At 33.4% G+C, this 17,966-nt stretch overlaps 1 protein-coding gene across 1 annotated transcript in view; it reads right to left on the minus strand.

Moving 5' to 3' along the window:
* The window catches only part of PEX7 (peroxisomal biogenesis factor 7), a 77,676-nt gene that overhangs the window by 44,407 nt on the left and 15,303 nt on the right, over nt 1-17,966 (minus strand). The window contains exon 5 of the mRNA XM_020987152.2: nt 17,727-17,835. Within this exon, the coding sequence (XP_020842811.1) occupies nt 17,727-17,835 (109 nt within the window). The remainder of the gene's footprint in view (nt 1-17,726; nt 17,836-17,966) is intronic.

Genomic DNA, 17,966 nt, shown 5'->3' on the forward strand with positions numbered 1-17,966 from the left:
CAGGTAACCCAAAGAATAAGACAGAGACCTACAGTGGGTGCAAATCAGCTGCAGATTTTTCAAATACATATAAGAAACTGTATAAGGAACATCATAAAGGAAACATGATTGGGAAAGAATTGGTCATGTACCAAGAATGATGGACAGATACTCTATGATTTGAGTGTATTTATACGTAATGTACGGACTTCTTCCTTCTGGTCTACACACAGTACTTAATAAATGTTTGTTACTGGAGATGGTAATAAATAATAATAATAATAACAGTAACAATAACAATAATAATAAATAACATTCGTATCATGCTTAAGGTCATTAAGGTTGTTGCCAAAGCACTTTAGAACTGGAAAGGACCTTAGCTTGAGTTCCCTCATTACACATTATCTAACTTTGTCTTAATGGAGGTAAGTAGGAATCCATATGTGTCTTTGGCTTATTGGCAGTTTTGACAGCTCCCAATGACAAAAGCAATAATAATACTGGCACAATTTCCTAAAGCACTGGGCATTATGCAGCTCTACAAAATACTAGAGCACATATAGTTAGGTACTTGGCATTCCTTCTGATGTAATATGAAATGTGGAAACAACTCTGTTTCTTATGTTTGGTAATATATTCAGTTTGGATTTTATTTTCAGTACTAAGTTCAGATATGTAACACCTATAAATTAGCTTTTTTACTGTCAAATTATGTTGTTACATTTGAAAAATAAATTATCAATGTTTTGCAACTAAAAAAGTCATCTTTCACATGAAGTCTTACTCTACATTTTTTAATATTCTGTAAATAAAAATTTTAAACCATTTTTACTAGTGATGACAATCTAACACATATGTCATAAAATGAGATGAACTTAGAAAGTACTTTACAAAATCCTCTACAGATCTGGCAAGCATACATAAAAATTAAAAGCTCTTTTCATTTTTCATGTAATCTGACAGCTTGTAAAATTAGACATCCGTTTCAGGCTTCCCTACATGAGTTATGCCGGGGTAAAGCCACAAAAAATATTCTTCTGGCAGTTATAGAAATGACATTCAAGGCTGAAAGTATATCCACTGTGGAATAAAGCAATTGGAAAGAGCACAATCAAGAGTATAGTATCTTTAATATTAATGTATCTACTCCTTAGTTGCATGGAGACAGTCTTTTAAAATGTCTTTCTGGTATGCCAGCATTCAAAGCAATAACATAAACTAGACCCAGTACTTTTATGTTAAGTCAAAGATGCTCAATGCATATCAAAAACACTGGAAATCAATTTATAATAACAAGAATAATAAGGTTTGACAGTTATATAAACCCCTTAAAGTGTACAAAACATTTTACTCACATTATCTCACTTGAGCCTCACAACAACATTATTCCTAATTATGACAGGTATTTTCATGCCCATTTTAAAAATGGGAAAGCTGAGACCAAGAAAGGTTGACTTCCAGAGTAACATAACAAATAAGTGTCTAGGGGTGGGGATCTGAACCCAAGCCTTCCTCACTTAAAGTTCAGCCTTCCATTCAATATGCTATGATACCGCTCCTTACCAAGTAAAAAAAATGTTATCTCCCAATGAATTTATTAAAACTCAGGTAACTAGTTCATACAACAGTTTTTTGTTCAAATTGTTCAATAGCTTTTGGTTCTAAATATCCATAATAATAAAGTATTACTTCTACTACTACTTAAGTTTTTACTCACGGGAAATATAGCAAATGTTCTTGAACTTCTTAATATTAAATTTCAAAAAAAATGTCAAGCATTGGATTCAGTCAAAAGATGTCAACTCAATCCAACAAATATTTGTTCAAGGCCTGTTACGCAGAAGGCAGCCCACCACATTTTGAGTTTCTTCTACAAGACAGACAAGCAAAGGTGAATATTCAGTGATTCAAATTCAGGCTGGACTTTCATTGATCCTAGCCAACTCAATTATTTCAATCTTCTGTTTCCTTGCTCTTTGAATTCATGATGTTTTGTTTGGTTGCAATCCTATAGGATCCTGAAAGCATAATCAATCCACACCACAAAAACTATGTTCAGACATGAGACCTCTAACTAAAATTCTAGGAGGAGCCACACATGGTTAATGAAACAGTCACTAATCTTCTAAACTTTTTTTTTTGCTAACCATACTGAAGCTCTTTTGTTAATATTTAAAGGTGTGTAAAAAATTGTTCTATCACCTTAATAGTTACAAAAAACAGGAACAGAAATTAAAGGACAGGATGGCAACAGGACAGGATGTGAAATGTGCCAGTTTAAAATATATAAACATATCTATCACTAAACATACAAAACCAGTCTAGAATCAAAAGATTAAGAGAAGGAAGCATATTAATTTTTTACAATGACTCCTGATGTATTCTTTTGATGTATTTAGTTACCAAAAAAACCCCACAAAACCCTTCTTTGTTGGTTATATTAACTTTCTAATTTCTTTATTGAATATGGAAAATAACTCAATTTACTGCCTAAATAACAGAATTCAGTAGCTGCATCCAAATAAACACTATGCCTCAGACAACAAAATGTGTTAGAGCTATAACAAAAGCACTGTGTTTAGTGTTCAGTGGGCTTATACTCATCCTCATCATTAAATATAATGGGTACTTTAATGATTCAAAGAACCATAACATAACATTACATCTAATGTCTTTTAGGATATGGAAAATGACTCTTCTCCTCAACTTCCATGGTACAACCACAATGCTAAAGAGGCTTATTCCTCATATTTGGTGACATTAAAATGGAACTGACACTATTCTATTAATGCTATATGGCACATTTTTAAAAATAAGCCGTTCCTTGTTTTCTTTCTTCTAATTAATTTAAAAGCACAAAAATTATGCGGCTATCTGAAAGGAATGTTTCCTATAGTGAAGTTGCAAAAGATAACTCTTTGCTCTGCACAGGGTTAATGAATGGTCACTGGGATGCAAAGATTTACTTTATTTCACAGTAGGTTCTGCTCAGTGTATTTGGCGCCTTATTATCAACACTGTTTTCCAGGTAGAAAAGAGACCTTCTGGCCAAATGGTACAATGACTCACTAGACCCTTTTAGCCAACAGGCCATTTTTATTTATGCCATTTCTTTAATCACATTTTCCAGATGTCTGGTCTTTCATTGTCAGCCAGACATTTATTAAACTTCTGTGATGATGCAGTGCCCACCCAAATTCCCATCTTATCTATAATCAGTACCATACCCTCCTTTGACATCAAAACCAAATGTATTTAAATACATAGTACACCATTTAAAAGGAAACATAAAAACACTGATTTACATCAATAGGTAAGAGGTATGTAAAATAAGATTAAGTATATCAGGAACCATTATAGCAGTACTGTGAAACGGTCTAACAAGAGGAAGACTTAAATAAGCTAATTTAATTGAAATGCCAGATGTGTAAGAGATATACTCTTGACTTTTTCCTGCAATATAATAAGCTTTATTATATAACTACTAGAGTCTAAACTTATAGGCATATTTATGATATATGAAGTCATATGGAGTCTTTAGCAGCAATAATTCCATTTCATGACTCAAAAGGTAGTTTATCATTTATATATAATTCAAAGATACTTCCTTTCTCAAATTTTTTTAAACATGGATTCTGCACTGATGCTAGTATCTAGAGCTAAGTAACATTTAAGTTCTACTTTATAATATAATATCACAAGGGCCCACTGAAGAACTAGCTAATTTTCCTGTTCTTTGGCCTTGGTCTGTACTTAGTCAATAACTGGTCACCAGAAGTTTGAGTGCAAGCAATTTTCCTAATCACTGCACTTTTCCTGACTTTAATAGCAACAACTTTCCTTTGTTGCCAGCTTACTAGGTATGATAGCCTTGATCTTTCATTGTTTTATTTTTTCACTGCCAGAATCACTTCTTTCCTTTGAATGTTTCACAGAATCATATATGTGCAGAGATGGAAGAGACCTCCATGGCCACCTAGTAGAACCATACATAAAAATAATTCCCCTCTACAACATACATGAGAAGCACAAACAGCCTTCGTCCGAAGTCCTCAAATGGAGGCAGCTAGGTGGTGCAGTGGATAGAGCACCAGCCCTGAAATCAGAAGTACCTGAGTTCAAATGCAGCCTCAGACCAAACACCTGACACTTACTAGCTGTGTGATCCTGGACAAATCACTTAACCCCAATTGCCTGAAAAAAAAATTAAAAAAAAAAACCCAAAAATGAAGTACTCAAATGAAAAGGAATACACCAGTACCCCAAGGAATCTATTTCCCTTTTGGAGAGTTCTAATTTTTAAAAACTTTTTCCCAATATCAAGCCTAAATATGCCTCTTGCAACTTCTACCCATTTCTCCTATTCTGGCCTCTTGAACTAAGTAGAACAAGTCCTACAAGAAGACAGAAAAGAAAAAAAAATTATACTTTTTATATGTACATCTTCAACGTGCCAAGAAAACATCTGACTCTATCTTTAAATTGCTCATCTCCAAACATTGTTCTTTATGATACAACTTACTGGCTATTACTTTCCAAATTACAAAAATCAAGGATGTACCATTTGAGTAAAAATATAGGACTTTTTTCTTTGAGTCAGAGCTGAAATAGGGTACCAATGTTGGCCAAGGGATGGATGTTTCACTACTAGGGCTGCTACTCCTCCCCATAAATGAATTCATGAAAATACATTTTCCTAGTTTCTGTACTACTGGTCAGGTATCTGGAGTACTATGTTCCATTTTGATATACTGACAATATATCAATTTTGAAATACTGACAATTGAGAAATTTGAGATATTGACAATAGCATGATCAAGACTAAAAAAAAAAGGTGCCTGAAAACAATATCATATAAGGAAGAACTGAAAAGAACTGGGGGATATATTTAATCAGGAAAAGAGAAAATTTAGTGAGGACAAGATAAGGGTCTTTATTTTTTTTTAACATTTTTATTTAAAGTTTTGAGTTCTAAATTCTGTCCCTCCTCTCTCTCTTCCCTACTTCCTCCCTGAGATGGTAAACAATCAAACACAGATTATACATGTACAATTATGTAAAACGTTTCCATATTAGTCATTTTGTACAAGACTTGAATAAAAGAAAAAAATGAAAGAAAGAAAGTGAAAAAATAGCATGCTTCACTCTGTATTCAAACAATATCAGTTCTTTCTCTGGAGGCAGATAGTATGCTTCATCATTAGTCCTTTGGGATTGTCTTGGATCACTGTATTGCCGACAATGACTGTCATTCATAGTTCTTCACTGAATAACACTGTTGTTACTGTGTACAGTGTTCTCCTGGTTCTGTTCACTTCACTATGCATCAGTTTATGTAAGCCTTTCCAGGTTTTTCTGAAATCATCTTGCTTGTCACTTCTTATAGCACAATAATATTCCATTACAATCATATACCACAGTTTGTTTAGCCATTCCCCAATTGATAGGCCTCCCTTTGATTTCCAATTCTTAGCCAACATAAAAAGACTGTTATAAATATCTTTATACAAATATGTCCTTTTCCCTTTTTTGGGATGTCTTTAGGATATAGACCTAGCAGTGGTATTACTGGATCAAAGGGTATACACAGTTTTACAGTCCTTTGGGCACAGTTCCAAATTGCTCTCCAGAATGGTTGGATAAGTTCACAATTCCACCAACAGTGCATTAGTGTCCCAATTTTCCCACATCACCTCCAACATCCAACATTCTCCTTTTCTGTCATATTAGCCAATCTGATAAATATGAAGTGGTACCCCAGAGTTGTCTTAATTTGCATTTCTCTAATTGGTAGTGATTTAGAGCATTTTTTCATATGACTACAGATAGCTTTGATTTCTTTGTCTGAAAACTGCTTGTTCCTATCCTTTCACCATTTATCAATTGGGGAATGATTTGTATTTTTGGAAATTTGACTCAGTTCTCTATATAGAGAAGTGAAGCTTTTATCAGTTTACTTGCTGCAAAAATTTCCCCCCAATTTTCTACTTTCCTTATAATTTTGGTTGCATTGGTTTTGTCTGTGCAAAAACTTGTTAATGTTATATAATCAAAATTATCTATAAATTGTAATGCTCTCCATATGTTCTCTGGTCCTAAATTATTCTCTTATCCATAAATCTGGTACATAAACTTTTCCATGCTCTTAATTGGCCTATGGTATCACCCTTTATGTGTAAATCATGTTAACCATTTTGACCTTATCTTAGTATACAGTGTGAGATGTTGGTCTATATTATATATGGTTTCTGCCATACTATTTTCCAGTTTTCCCAGTAGTTTTTGTTCCAAAAGCTTGGATCTCTGGGTTTATCATATACTAGATTACTATGGTAACTTACTATAATGTACCTAATCTATTCCACTGATCCACCACTCTATTTCTGATTGTTCCTGATTGTTTTGAAAATTACCACTTTTTAATACAGTTTGAGATCTGGTATAGCTAGACCACCTTCTTTCACATTTCTTTTTATCAATTTCCTCAATATCCTTGAGCTTTTGTTCTTCCAAATGATTTTATTATTTTCCCTAGCTCTATAAAATAACTTTTGATAGTCTCATTGGTATGGCACTGAATAAATTAATTTAGGTAGAATTGTCATTTTTATTATACTGGCTTGGCCTACCCATAAGCAATTAATACTTTTCTAATTCTTTAGATCTGATTTTATTTGTGTGAAAAGTGTTTTATAGTTGTGTTCATATAGTTCCTAAGTTTGTCGTGGCAGGTAGACTCCCAAGTATTTTATATTGCCTACAGTTGTTTTAAATGGAATTTCTCTTTCTATCTCTTGCTGCTGGACTTTACTGGTAATATATAAAAATGTTGATGATTTATGTGGATTCTTTTTTGGATCCTATAACTCTGCTAAAATTGTTAATAATTTCAAGTAGTTTATTAGTTGATTCTCTAGGATTTTCTAAGCATAACATCATATCGGCAAAGAGACATAGTTTTGTTACCTTGTTGCCTATTCTAATTTCTTTAATTTCTTCAGCTTCTCATGGCTATAGCTAACATTTCTAGTACAATATTAAATATTAGATAATAGGCATCCTTGCTTCACCCCTGACCATTTGGGAAGGCTTCTAGTTTATCCCCATTACAGATACTGCTTGCTGATGATTTTAGATAAATATTACTTATCATTTTAAGGTAAGCTCCATTTATTCCTACATTCGGTAGTGTTTTTAACAGGAATGGGTGCTGTATTTTGTCAAAGGCTTTTTCTTCATCTGTTGAGATAATCATATGATTTCTGTTGGTTTTGTTACTGATATGGTCAATAATGCTGATAGTTTTCCTAATATTGAACCAGCCCTGCATTCTTGGTATAAATCCCACCTGGTCATAATATATTATCCTTGTGATATACTGCTGTAATCTCTTTACTAGTATTTTATTTAAAATTTTTGCATCAATAATTCATTAGGGAAATTGGTCTATAATTTTCTTTCTCTGTTTTGGCCCTTCCTAGTCAGGTATCAGCACCATACTTGGGTCATAAAAGGATTTTGGCAGGACTCCTTTGTCTATTTTTCCAAATAGTTTATACAGCATTGGGATTAATTATTCTTTAAATGTTTGGTAGGATTTGCTTGTGGAAGTTCATTAATGGCTTGTTCAATTTCTTTTTCTAAAATTGACTTTTTTACTTTCTGTTACTCTGGGTAATTTATGTTTTTGTAGATATTCATCCATTTCATTTAGATTGTCAAATTTATTGGCATACAGTTGGGCAAAATAGTTTCTAACAATTTTCTTTAATTTCCTCTTTGTTGGTGGTGAATGTACTCCTTTCATTTTTGATACTAGTAATTTAGTTTTCTTTTTTCCTATTTTAATCAAATTAACCAATGGTTTATCTATTTTATTGTTGTTATTTTTTTCATGAAACTAGCTGCTAGTTTTATTAATTCAATTTTTTTTTTACTTTCAATTTTGTTAATCTCTCCTCTGATTTTCAGAATTTCCAATTTGATGTTTAATTGGAGATTTTTAATTTGTTCATTTTCCAGTTTTTTAGTTGCATGCCCAATTCGTTGATCTGCTTTTTCTGTTTTATTGATGTAAGCAATTAGAGATATAAATTTTCCCCTAAGTACCGCTTTGGTTGCATCCCATAAATTCTGGTATGTTGTCTCCTTGTTGTCATTTTCTTTAATGAAGTTATCAATTTTTTCCATGATTCACTCTTTAACCCACCTAATTTTCAAGATTAGATTCTTTAGTTTCCAATTAATTTTTTAATCTCTCTTTCCACTGTCCATTATTGAATATAATTTTTATTACATTATGATCAGAAAAGGATGCATTTACTATTTTTGCTTTCTGCATTTGATTGTGAGGTTTTTATGTCTTCTTACATGGTCAATTTTTGTGTAGGTGCCATGAACTGCTAAGAAAAGGTATATTTTTTTCTATACCCATTCAATTTTCTCCAGAGAGCAATAACATTTAACTTTTCCAGAATTTTATTCACCTCTTTAACTTTTTTTGTGTGTGTGTGTGTGTGAGGCAAACACGGTTAAGTGACTTGCCCAAGGTCACAGAGCTAGGACGTGTCAAGTGTTTGATTTGAGGCCAGATTTGAACTCAGGTCCTCCTGACTTCAGAGCTGGTGCTCTATCCACTGCGCCACCTAGCTACCCCCCTTAACTTCTTTCTTGTTTATTTTTCTGTTATATTTATTTAGTTCTGAGAGGGGATAATTGAGATCCCCCACTAATACAGTTTTACTATTTCCTCCTACAACTTATTCAATTTCTTTTTCAAAACTTTAGATGCCATACCATTTGGTGTATATGTTTAGTGCTGATATAACTTCATTGTCTATGGTACCTTTCAGCAAGAGACAAGTTTCCTTCCTTATTTCTTTTCTTTTTTTTTTTAAAAGGCAATTGGGGTTAAGTGACTTGCCCAGGGTCACACAGCTAGTAAGTATCAATTGTTTGGTCTGAGTCCAGATTTGAACTCAGGTCCTCCTGACTTCAGGGCCCATGCTCTATCCATTGAGCCACCTAGCTGCCCCCCTTCCTTACTTCTTTTAATTAGATCTATTTTTGCTTTTGCTTTGTCTGAGATCATGATTGCTACCCCTGCTTTCCTTGCTTCAGCTGAAGCATAATAAATTCTGCTCCAGCTATCAACAGCCATATGAATAAAATGCTCCAAATCACTAATTATAAGAATGCAAATTAAAGCAACTCTGAAGTTACATTTTATACCCAAAAGATTGACAAAATTGACAAAAAGGGAAAATGACAAATGGTAAAGACTTAAAAGGAAAACAGTCACCTCAATGCACTGCTTGATGGGGCTTTGAATTGTTTACAGCCAATCAAGAAAGCGACAGGTAACAAAGCCCCCAAAGTCACTGAATGAGGAATAACAATCAGTGATACCACTATACGGCCTACACCGCAAAGAGATTAAAGAAAAAGAACACACACACACACACACACACACACACACACACACACACACACACGCAGAGTTATCTGAAGCAGCTCTTCGTGTGGTAACAAAGAGCCACAGTGCTGCAAAAAATAATAAAAGGTATGGTTTCAGAGAAACCTAGGAAGATTTTTATGAACTAATGTTTAGTAAAGTGAACAGAATCAAGAGAAAAATGTATACAGTAACAATATTATAAAAAGACATAAAACTTTGAAAGGTTTAAAAATTCTGATCTAACAGGTTCCAAAGAACTTATGATGAAACATGCTACATACCTCTTGACAAAGGTGATAGGCTCAGAATGTAGATTGAGGAATATATCTTTTGGACACAGCCAATATGAGAATTTGTTTTGTTTTGTATTTGTGGCAAGAGTTTTCTATTTTTTTTTCTTCAGTGGGGGAGAAAGAGAAAAAAATTAAATTAAAAATTTTAGAGGAAAATTTGCAACAATGGACAACTAGAAAACTCTTAATAAGTTAAGACAAGAACTAATAAAAGGCAAATTTTCACATAATCAAAAATAAAAAATTTAGAATAGAAGCAAAAAGGCTGTAGGATAAATAAAAGCAATGCATCTAGAATTAGAAGAAAAGTAATAGACTGGAGGAAAACATTACATTAAGCATCTATGAAAAAAATTTGATATCTAAACCTAGGTGGCCAACAAAAATTTATAAAACTGTGTCATTTTCAAATAGATGAATGTCAAAGAATATAAAGAGGGAATTCCTCAAATAACACAAATTATCAGTATTGGAAATATTGGAATCTATTGGAATCACTAATAATTGGAAAAATAAGAATTAAAATAATTCCAGGTTTCGTTTTCTAACCATCAAAACAGAAAGATAAAATTCAGTGCTGGAGGAGAGGTGGAAAAACAAGCATACTAATTCATTGCTGGTTAGACTATAGATTGATTTTTTTTAAGTAGTATGGAGTAATGAGGTGCAGTATGACATAGTAGATAGCGGGCTTCACTTGGAATCAGTAGTGAATGAAAAGATTCATTAAGCACTTATTATGTGCCAAGCATTATGCTAAGCTGAAGACACAACTACAAAAGTGAAGACAATCTTTGTCTGTAAGGAACTTGCATTCTAATAGGAGAAGACAACACAACTAGGGGAGTAGTGGCTAAGGAGGGGTATTTTGGTTGGAGACATTACAAGGATGGTAGGGAATAAGTCAATGATTTGATTATGGTTCCAAAACTGGGAAGGAGAGGGATATCTAAAAGGGTATACTGTACACATAACAGCAGGGAAGCTGGCCAGAAGATGTCAGAGGAATAAAGTCAAGCATGGCTAGAGCATCTGGCCCATTATAATGGGCCAAATATGAGATACTCACCAATCAGCACTTCAGGGGAACAAGGGTGGGTCATCTGAAATTGAAAGGATTAAATTTTCCAAGGCCTAGTCTCTGATATGAGAAGCAATGCAACTATTGAAAAGATGACAAAAAGTAAAGTAAAGTATGACTGGATCAACCAGCTTGCTATGGTGGACTACTAATATAGCACTCATTAACCAGGACCTCTGGGGTCCCAGGGCAGAAAGACCTGAATTCAGATCTTATCTCTGACACCTAGTAGCTGTAAGATCATAGGCAGGTTGCATTTAAGTTGCTGATCCGCATGAACAGAGGCTATTTCCACAAATAAGTCTGAACAACAACAAAAAAATGGAATTACACCATAAAAGTTCTTAAATGTTCATGCAGTTTGGTCCAACAACCATTTTTAGGTTTATACCATAAGGAAGTTTATGGCTAATGTATACCAAAATATTCACTGCGGCACTATTTGTAATAACAAAATCTATAAACTATGTATTTACCAGTTGAAGAATGAATAAGCTCTGTAGCAATGAGTATAATGGAATATTATTGTACCATAGAGGATAACAAATATAAAGTATATAAACAAATATGGGAAGCTTTACATAAAATGACACATACTGAAAAAAAAATCAACCAGTGAATAGCATGTACTTTTATTTCAACTACAGAAAGGAAGATATCAAACAGGAGCAACTAATTGTTAATATAATGGGTGAAACTGGTGCTACCTTGGTTAAGTTAATACTGCAACTGGTATTCGTTTCTTTTGTCAATGAGCGAATATCAGAATATATGTACAATAATTCACAATGAAGTTTTGTGCTGCTTTATGTGTTTATGGAGGTTGGGATTTTGTTTTTGTTTTTCATTTATTCTATAATTTTTTTGGGGGGGGGGACATAAATATGTATATGTGTATGTATATGCATATATGTAAAAAGAATGAAAGGAAGACCTCCAGAATGTTGGTTGTTCCAAAATAAAGGTTTTAGGAAAGTCACAGACAAGAATTATATTAAATGAAGTGTCTTGGTATTGAGATTTGCACTATTGCAGGAAGTACTCATGTAGATGATGTCAAAGGACTGTTAAAGTCATTATAAATGTTAGGTTGAACAATGCTTTGGGATACAGAATATACAAAATAACACACAAACCTAAGCCTTGCTCTCTCAGAGCTTGCAATCAAAACAGATCAGTAAAAACCAAATCCAGTAAAAACCAAATCCAGCAAAAACAAATGCAACTGAGCTGTTTTGCATTTTCCCATTATACCAAATAGGGAAATATCCCTAAGTCTCATTAATGTGCAACAGGACTTCTTTTCTTCTCCCCTTAAGCTATCAGGATTAAAAGTGACTTGCTCAGGGTGACACAGCTAGTAAGTGTCTAAGGTCACATTTGAACTCAGGTCCTCCTGAGACAAGGGCCAGTGATTTATCCGCCCTGACACCAAGCTTCCCTTCTTCTGAAGGTCACATTCCTTAAACATGTAATGGAAAGAAATACCAAAATTATCTAATTTGGCAATTTCATTTTCTTAAATGACCAAGTGTGTGCCATTTTCCTAACTAGTCAAATAGTGTGCTCTTCCTCAGTGAAAAAGCACTTGATTTAGTGAGGGGTTTTTTGTTTTTTGGTTTTTGGGTTTTTTTTAGTGGAGGGAAGAGAGGAGAAAAAGCAGAAGGAAGAAAGAAGAAAAAAATGGCTGGGTAATATTCTATCCTCAAGTTGTCAAAGTTTCAGAAAAATTCTTCCTAAATCATCTGAGTTTTATCAAGTTAAGCGATGTAGTTTATATATATAACAAAACATATATAGTTTATATACAACAAAACCCTCAACAACCATACCACCCTTTAATGCCATTCTCATCCCAAATTAGCAAGTAAGACTGTTCCTCTTTATCCTTCCTTCTTCATCCTCAAATGCTATAAAGGATAAAGATGCATCTATAAAAAAAGATGGTTTTTTAGATCCCTTTTAATTCTGACAATCTGTAATTCTGTCAACTCTTTCACTTCAATCAAAACCTACACTTTTCCTCTCTATTTTAGTAAAGGAGTTGTAAAAAGAAGGAACAGAAAAGGACAGTGGCTAAGGGAGAGATATTGTTATTTAGCCATAATGTTAAAGAAGAAAAGCTTGTTAACCACCATGATGAATGTCATTACTTCAAGGTAATAATTACGTGAACAAACTTTCTAATGAATTTTTTAAAAATCATATGGCCAGTGATACGACTTTTGCCACACCCCAACTCGGATTCAAGTGAAAACAACAAAAAGAAAAAAAAACAGAATAAATTATTTATAGAACCAATTCTTGATTATCATCAAACAACCTCTTTTTCCTTTAATTTTAGAGTTTTAAAGTCAGTTTTCATAACAAACAGGTTCCATCAGAGTAATATCATAAAAGATCTTTTCTATTATTATTTAACAACAAAGAATTCTGTTCACTAAAAGGATATTTTTCTTAAGTGCTATTTATATTGTACAGGTGATCTAAAAAGAATTTTTGACATTGGAAACTCCCAACATGCAAGTCATTAAATTCTGCTGAGGTTTTGTTCTTGAGTCACAGCTAAATGTTCCATTTTCTAAATCCAATGTCAACATTACATATGCCATGCTATACAAAAGATACATGGGAAAAGACAAGGTGTTTATGGCTCAACCCAAATAAAGAGCTTTTAATACACATGATTCTGGCCTGACATTTAAATAACCATTGTGGCATTAGCTTATAATTTTTTTGTTAAATTATTTAAAACTCAGTCACTATTAGAATAGGAATCTGGACATATGGACACAAATAAAGAAATCACTATTTTTATTTATAAAACATAACTGTAATCTAAGAACAGTATCACATAGCTAAGGCAAAAAAAGTACTTATTTCTCAACAATGCCTAAGGCGCCAATAGGCACAATGCCATAGGATCATAGACTTAAAGCTAGTAAGGACCTTGGATTTAATCTAATCCAAATTCTTCACTTTACAGATGAGGAAACTGAGGCAGAGAATTGTATTTCCAAACAAAAAACTAAGCCCTTGAATCTATTTAGTTATGAAAATTGCCAAAAGTTGTTCTCTGATGATTCATCCCTGTTTTACTCTAAATGGAAACACATTTAATATAATCTTTACAATGGCTCTACGGAAAGGCAAGAATTCATTATGGGCCCCTAAAATAACTCATTTGATTTATTAGCTTTAGAGCTAAAGACCAGTTCTATATTAGTAAAATTATTTTAGTATCAATCTATTCCAGATTATTAAGAACTATTAATACCCCCCATGCTGGTATTATTGGGACATTTCACTAGATACTGAAGATAATTATGCCTCTATGGAAAACAGAACCAATCAAGTAATGTTTAGATAGAGAATTGAACTGTGGACCTCCCAGAAACATTTACCAATTAACATATGTAAGAATTGCCTGAAAATAATGCCAAAACTGATTTGTTCACTAACATTCAATATTAAAATAAAATCATGAAATAATGTGAAACTTGCAAATATATATGAGAGCAGAAGGTTAATTCATTTCAAAACTACATGAATTAATACTAATATAATTATAACTCCAATACAGACCTACAAGGCCACTTCAAGCTCTAAATCTTATGATCCTATTGCCTAGTTTAGTGTTATGTTACAGAATGACTGAAGATTAGAAAGAAAGCAAAAGGCTGAAAGAAAGAAAAGTGAGAGCAAAAAAAGGGCATTATTGGGTCAATCCCTAAAAAAACTTGATGTTAGGGGTAAAGGTGGTTATGTACAAAGAACCTATAATTAATGCAGTTTTTGAATTTGAAAATAATAATAAAATTGTTTCCAGTATAAGAAGCAAAGTAGAACTTTTATTAACATTCCTAAAGCATCAATCTGACCATATCATTCCCTTGCTCAATAAAATCCCCTTTGGCTCAAATACATATTTTAAATACATATTTCTCTATCTGACATTTACAACCTTTTACAATCTGGCCCCAAACCACCTCTTCTTACACTTTACTACTCTTCATGCACTCTACGGTCCAGCCATGCACTGGCCTTGCTATTACTCACACACGATATTCCATCTCCCATTTCTGTGCCTTTGCATAGGCTGCCTTCCATTCCTATAATTCTCCTCCTCCTCACCTCTGACTCTTAGAATCCCTAGTTTCCTTCAGAATTCACGTTAAACAACATTTTCTAAAAGGGACCCTTTCCTGATCCCTCCAGCTGTGAGTGCCTCTCTCCACAAAATCTCACTGTATTTGTTTTTTATATGTTTAAATGCTTACACATTGAATCCCCTGATAGAATAAAAGTTATTGCAGGCAGAGACTATTTCACTATTTTTTGTCTCCGTATAATGATTGACAATTAATCATTGGTCCCAAAAGAAATAAAACAAGGTGACACACACCATAAAAAATTTATCCTGTTAAGAAAGCAATACTGGGAGGCAGCTAGGTGGTGCAGTGGATATAGCACCAGCCTAGAGTCAGGAGGACCCGAGTTCAAATCCGGCTTCAGACACTTGACACTTACTAGCTGTGTGACCCCTGACAAGTCCCTTAACCCTGACTGCCTTAAAAAAAAATTGCTCATTTCCATGATGAGAAGACATTTCTTAAAATAAGTATCTCTCTACAATAGTTACGACTTTAAAAAAATCACTCATTGATGACACTGGATTTTATGAAGCAGAATTAGTTAAACTTCAATATCTGTTTGTCTATAATTCACTTTTAGTTCTTCATGTCTGAATGTCTTCTACTTGAATCTAGAAATTGGGGCCATTTATTACTTTTGTCACTGAAGAAGAAAAAGAAATCCAATAATGAAGTAGAAGAGATTTTATGCAATAACAAAAATAAAGGCAAGCAAAATTGATTGTCAGGCCAAAGTGATCCAACAACCAAGGGCACTGAGGGTCTCACTTACCCTAATTAATTGAATACTGAGTTAATAATATGATAGCTCTTACTCTGCCTACTGCTTAAATATAGATGCTAACATCAGATAAAAGGAGGGGGCAGTACTAATCAGCCACTAATTGGATGAGAAAATCTTAGATAAGATTTGATACCAAAGTAAGAATGATGGATAGGAAAAGATTACTCTGAAGTAACTTGAAAACATTTCAAATTCACAATCAGGGCTCATTTGTAATAGCTTAGAGTTAAAGGTTTTTTAAAAGTTCTACAAAGATCTAACAAGCTTAACTATTCTGATTACGTATGACCATTTAAACATTTTAAATTAAAGGTTCCCAAATGGAATGCAAAAGCATTACTGCCCTGAAATCAATAAAGATGAAAATTACAGTAGAAACTATTACTTTTATCAAACTAATAAGCAAACCTGATAATACTTTTTATTTGGAACACATTGTATAGTTTTATCTTCATTATATGGCTAATGGAGTAGCATGATCTGATGGACAGAGTTGAGGAGACCTGAGTTTTAGCATAAGCCCGCCTTTGGCTGTATGACTAATCATTCATTCTTTACTTTCATCGCTATATCTGTAAAACAGGAATAATAGTAATCTATTTAACATATTTCAAAAAAAAATTAGATAGCATATGTAAAAGTGCTCAGTCAGAAGAAGGTTTTTATTATTTGGGGAAGTATACCTCTAAAAATAACATTTGCAAAATAAGATAGTTGGATAATAACACTCTACATCTTACCATCACCACCCCTAAGGTACCTTTTAGTCCCAAATCCTGCAATTCAATAAATTGTTTAGGCCAGTATTTCTCAATCCAAATGACATGGAGAGCAGTAAAATATCTACAGCCTCAGCACAGCAACTAGACTATGACCTAAGATGGAAAAGCAGTGGGACACAGGGAGAAGGCAGAGTCAATGTTCCAAGTATTAAGGAGTAAAACCTTGGTATATCAGTAAAAAGTTGTCATTTACCTGGCCAGTGATTGACACTGGTTCAAGGACATTAAGAAGAATTAAAGAAAGGCCCTCTTGGAAACCTGAAGATCGAAGTTTGGGTTACTCTCTGCCACCTGGCAGCTGTCTGCCATTGGGCAAGATGCTCAACCTTTCTGAAACTCAGTTTCTTTTTTTATGAAATAGAGATGACAGCAATATTTGCAATACCTACTTCACAGGGCTGCTGTGAGAAAAATCCTTTCTAAACCTTAAAGTGGAATGGTAGTTGTTTTTATAAATCAATGATCGATCCAAAAAAAGAACTGTGCTGAATCTTCCTTTAAAATTTTTGTTCTAATCAAACACAAATAATTTTATACATTATATTTTCATATATATGCAATACAATTAAAATGTTATCTATCCTATTTTGAATATTTACATTTTCCTAATTAAGAGAGAAAAGTGAAAATATCTAATATCCTTACCTCTAATGATTTTTAAACTATATGCTATATTCTAGGTTGCCATACTAGCACTGCTTTCAAGTCCAATTATAATTTCTTCTTAAAATAATACACAATTTAGGCACATGTATAGAAACAGATTTTTTTTTATCAACTAAAAGTCTTGCCTGTATCTATTTAAAAAGTTGCTTCACGCCAAGCATTCAAATAAGACACTATGATCACGAGCATGAGCAAAAGAAACAAGGTAAAAGAACAAATATATTAAGTCTGTAGCAACCAAAAGAATAAAGAAAATAGTTAACAGAAGCAGGGATGAGGTCTGATAGCCAAGCTGACTAAAATCAGTAGCGAGCAAAATTGTCAAAAGAGAAATAAGCCTTAGGGAAAAGTAACAATGTACTAGAAAAGAATCAGCAATATAAAGATCAGAACAGAAGCTCACAATAATTATAAACCTCTATAAATCTGTTTTCTCCCTGATGGTAAGATACAGAATGCCATCTACTGGAGAAAACAAGGCAAGCCATTCACTACAACGATGTCTTTTGAACAAGTATCAATGTATTTACCTGAGGTTGAAGCAAAACAACCAGGGATGTGGGGTGACCAGACTGTGCTATAAATGACACCTTCATGGCCTCTAAAAGTACATAGTGACTTTCCAACTGCTGGATCCCACTACAAATAAATGAATAAATTAGTATCTGAATGATACATTTAGATAAAGAATTTCACATACAGTGTGTGGGTGTGTATATAATTATACACACACACGTAAAATGTTTAAAATTCTTAATATAAACAAAGCT

The sequence above is a fragment of the Phascolarctos cinereus genome, unplaced genomic scaffold, assembly GCF_003287225.1.
Source record: "Phascolarctos cinereus isolate Bilbo 61053 unplaced genomic scaffold, phaCin_HiC Scaffold_5;HRSCAF=322, whole genome shotgun sequence".
Classification (NCBI taxonomy): Eukaryota; Metazoa; Chordata; class Mammalia; order Diprotodontia; family Phascolarctidae; genus Phascolarctos; species Phascolarctos cinereus.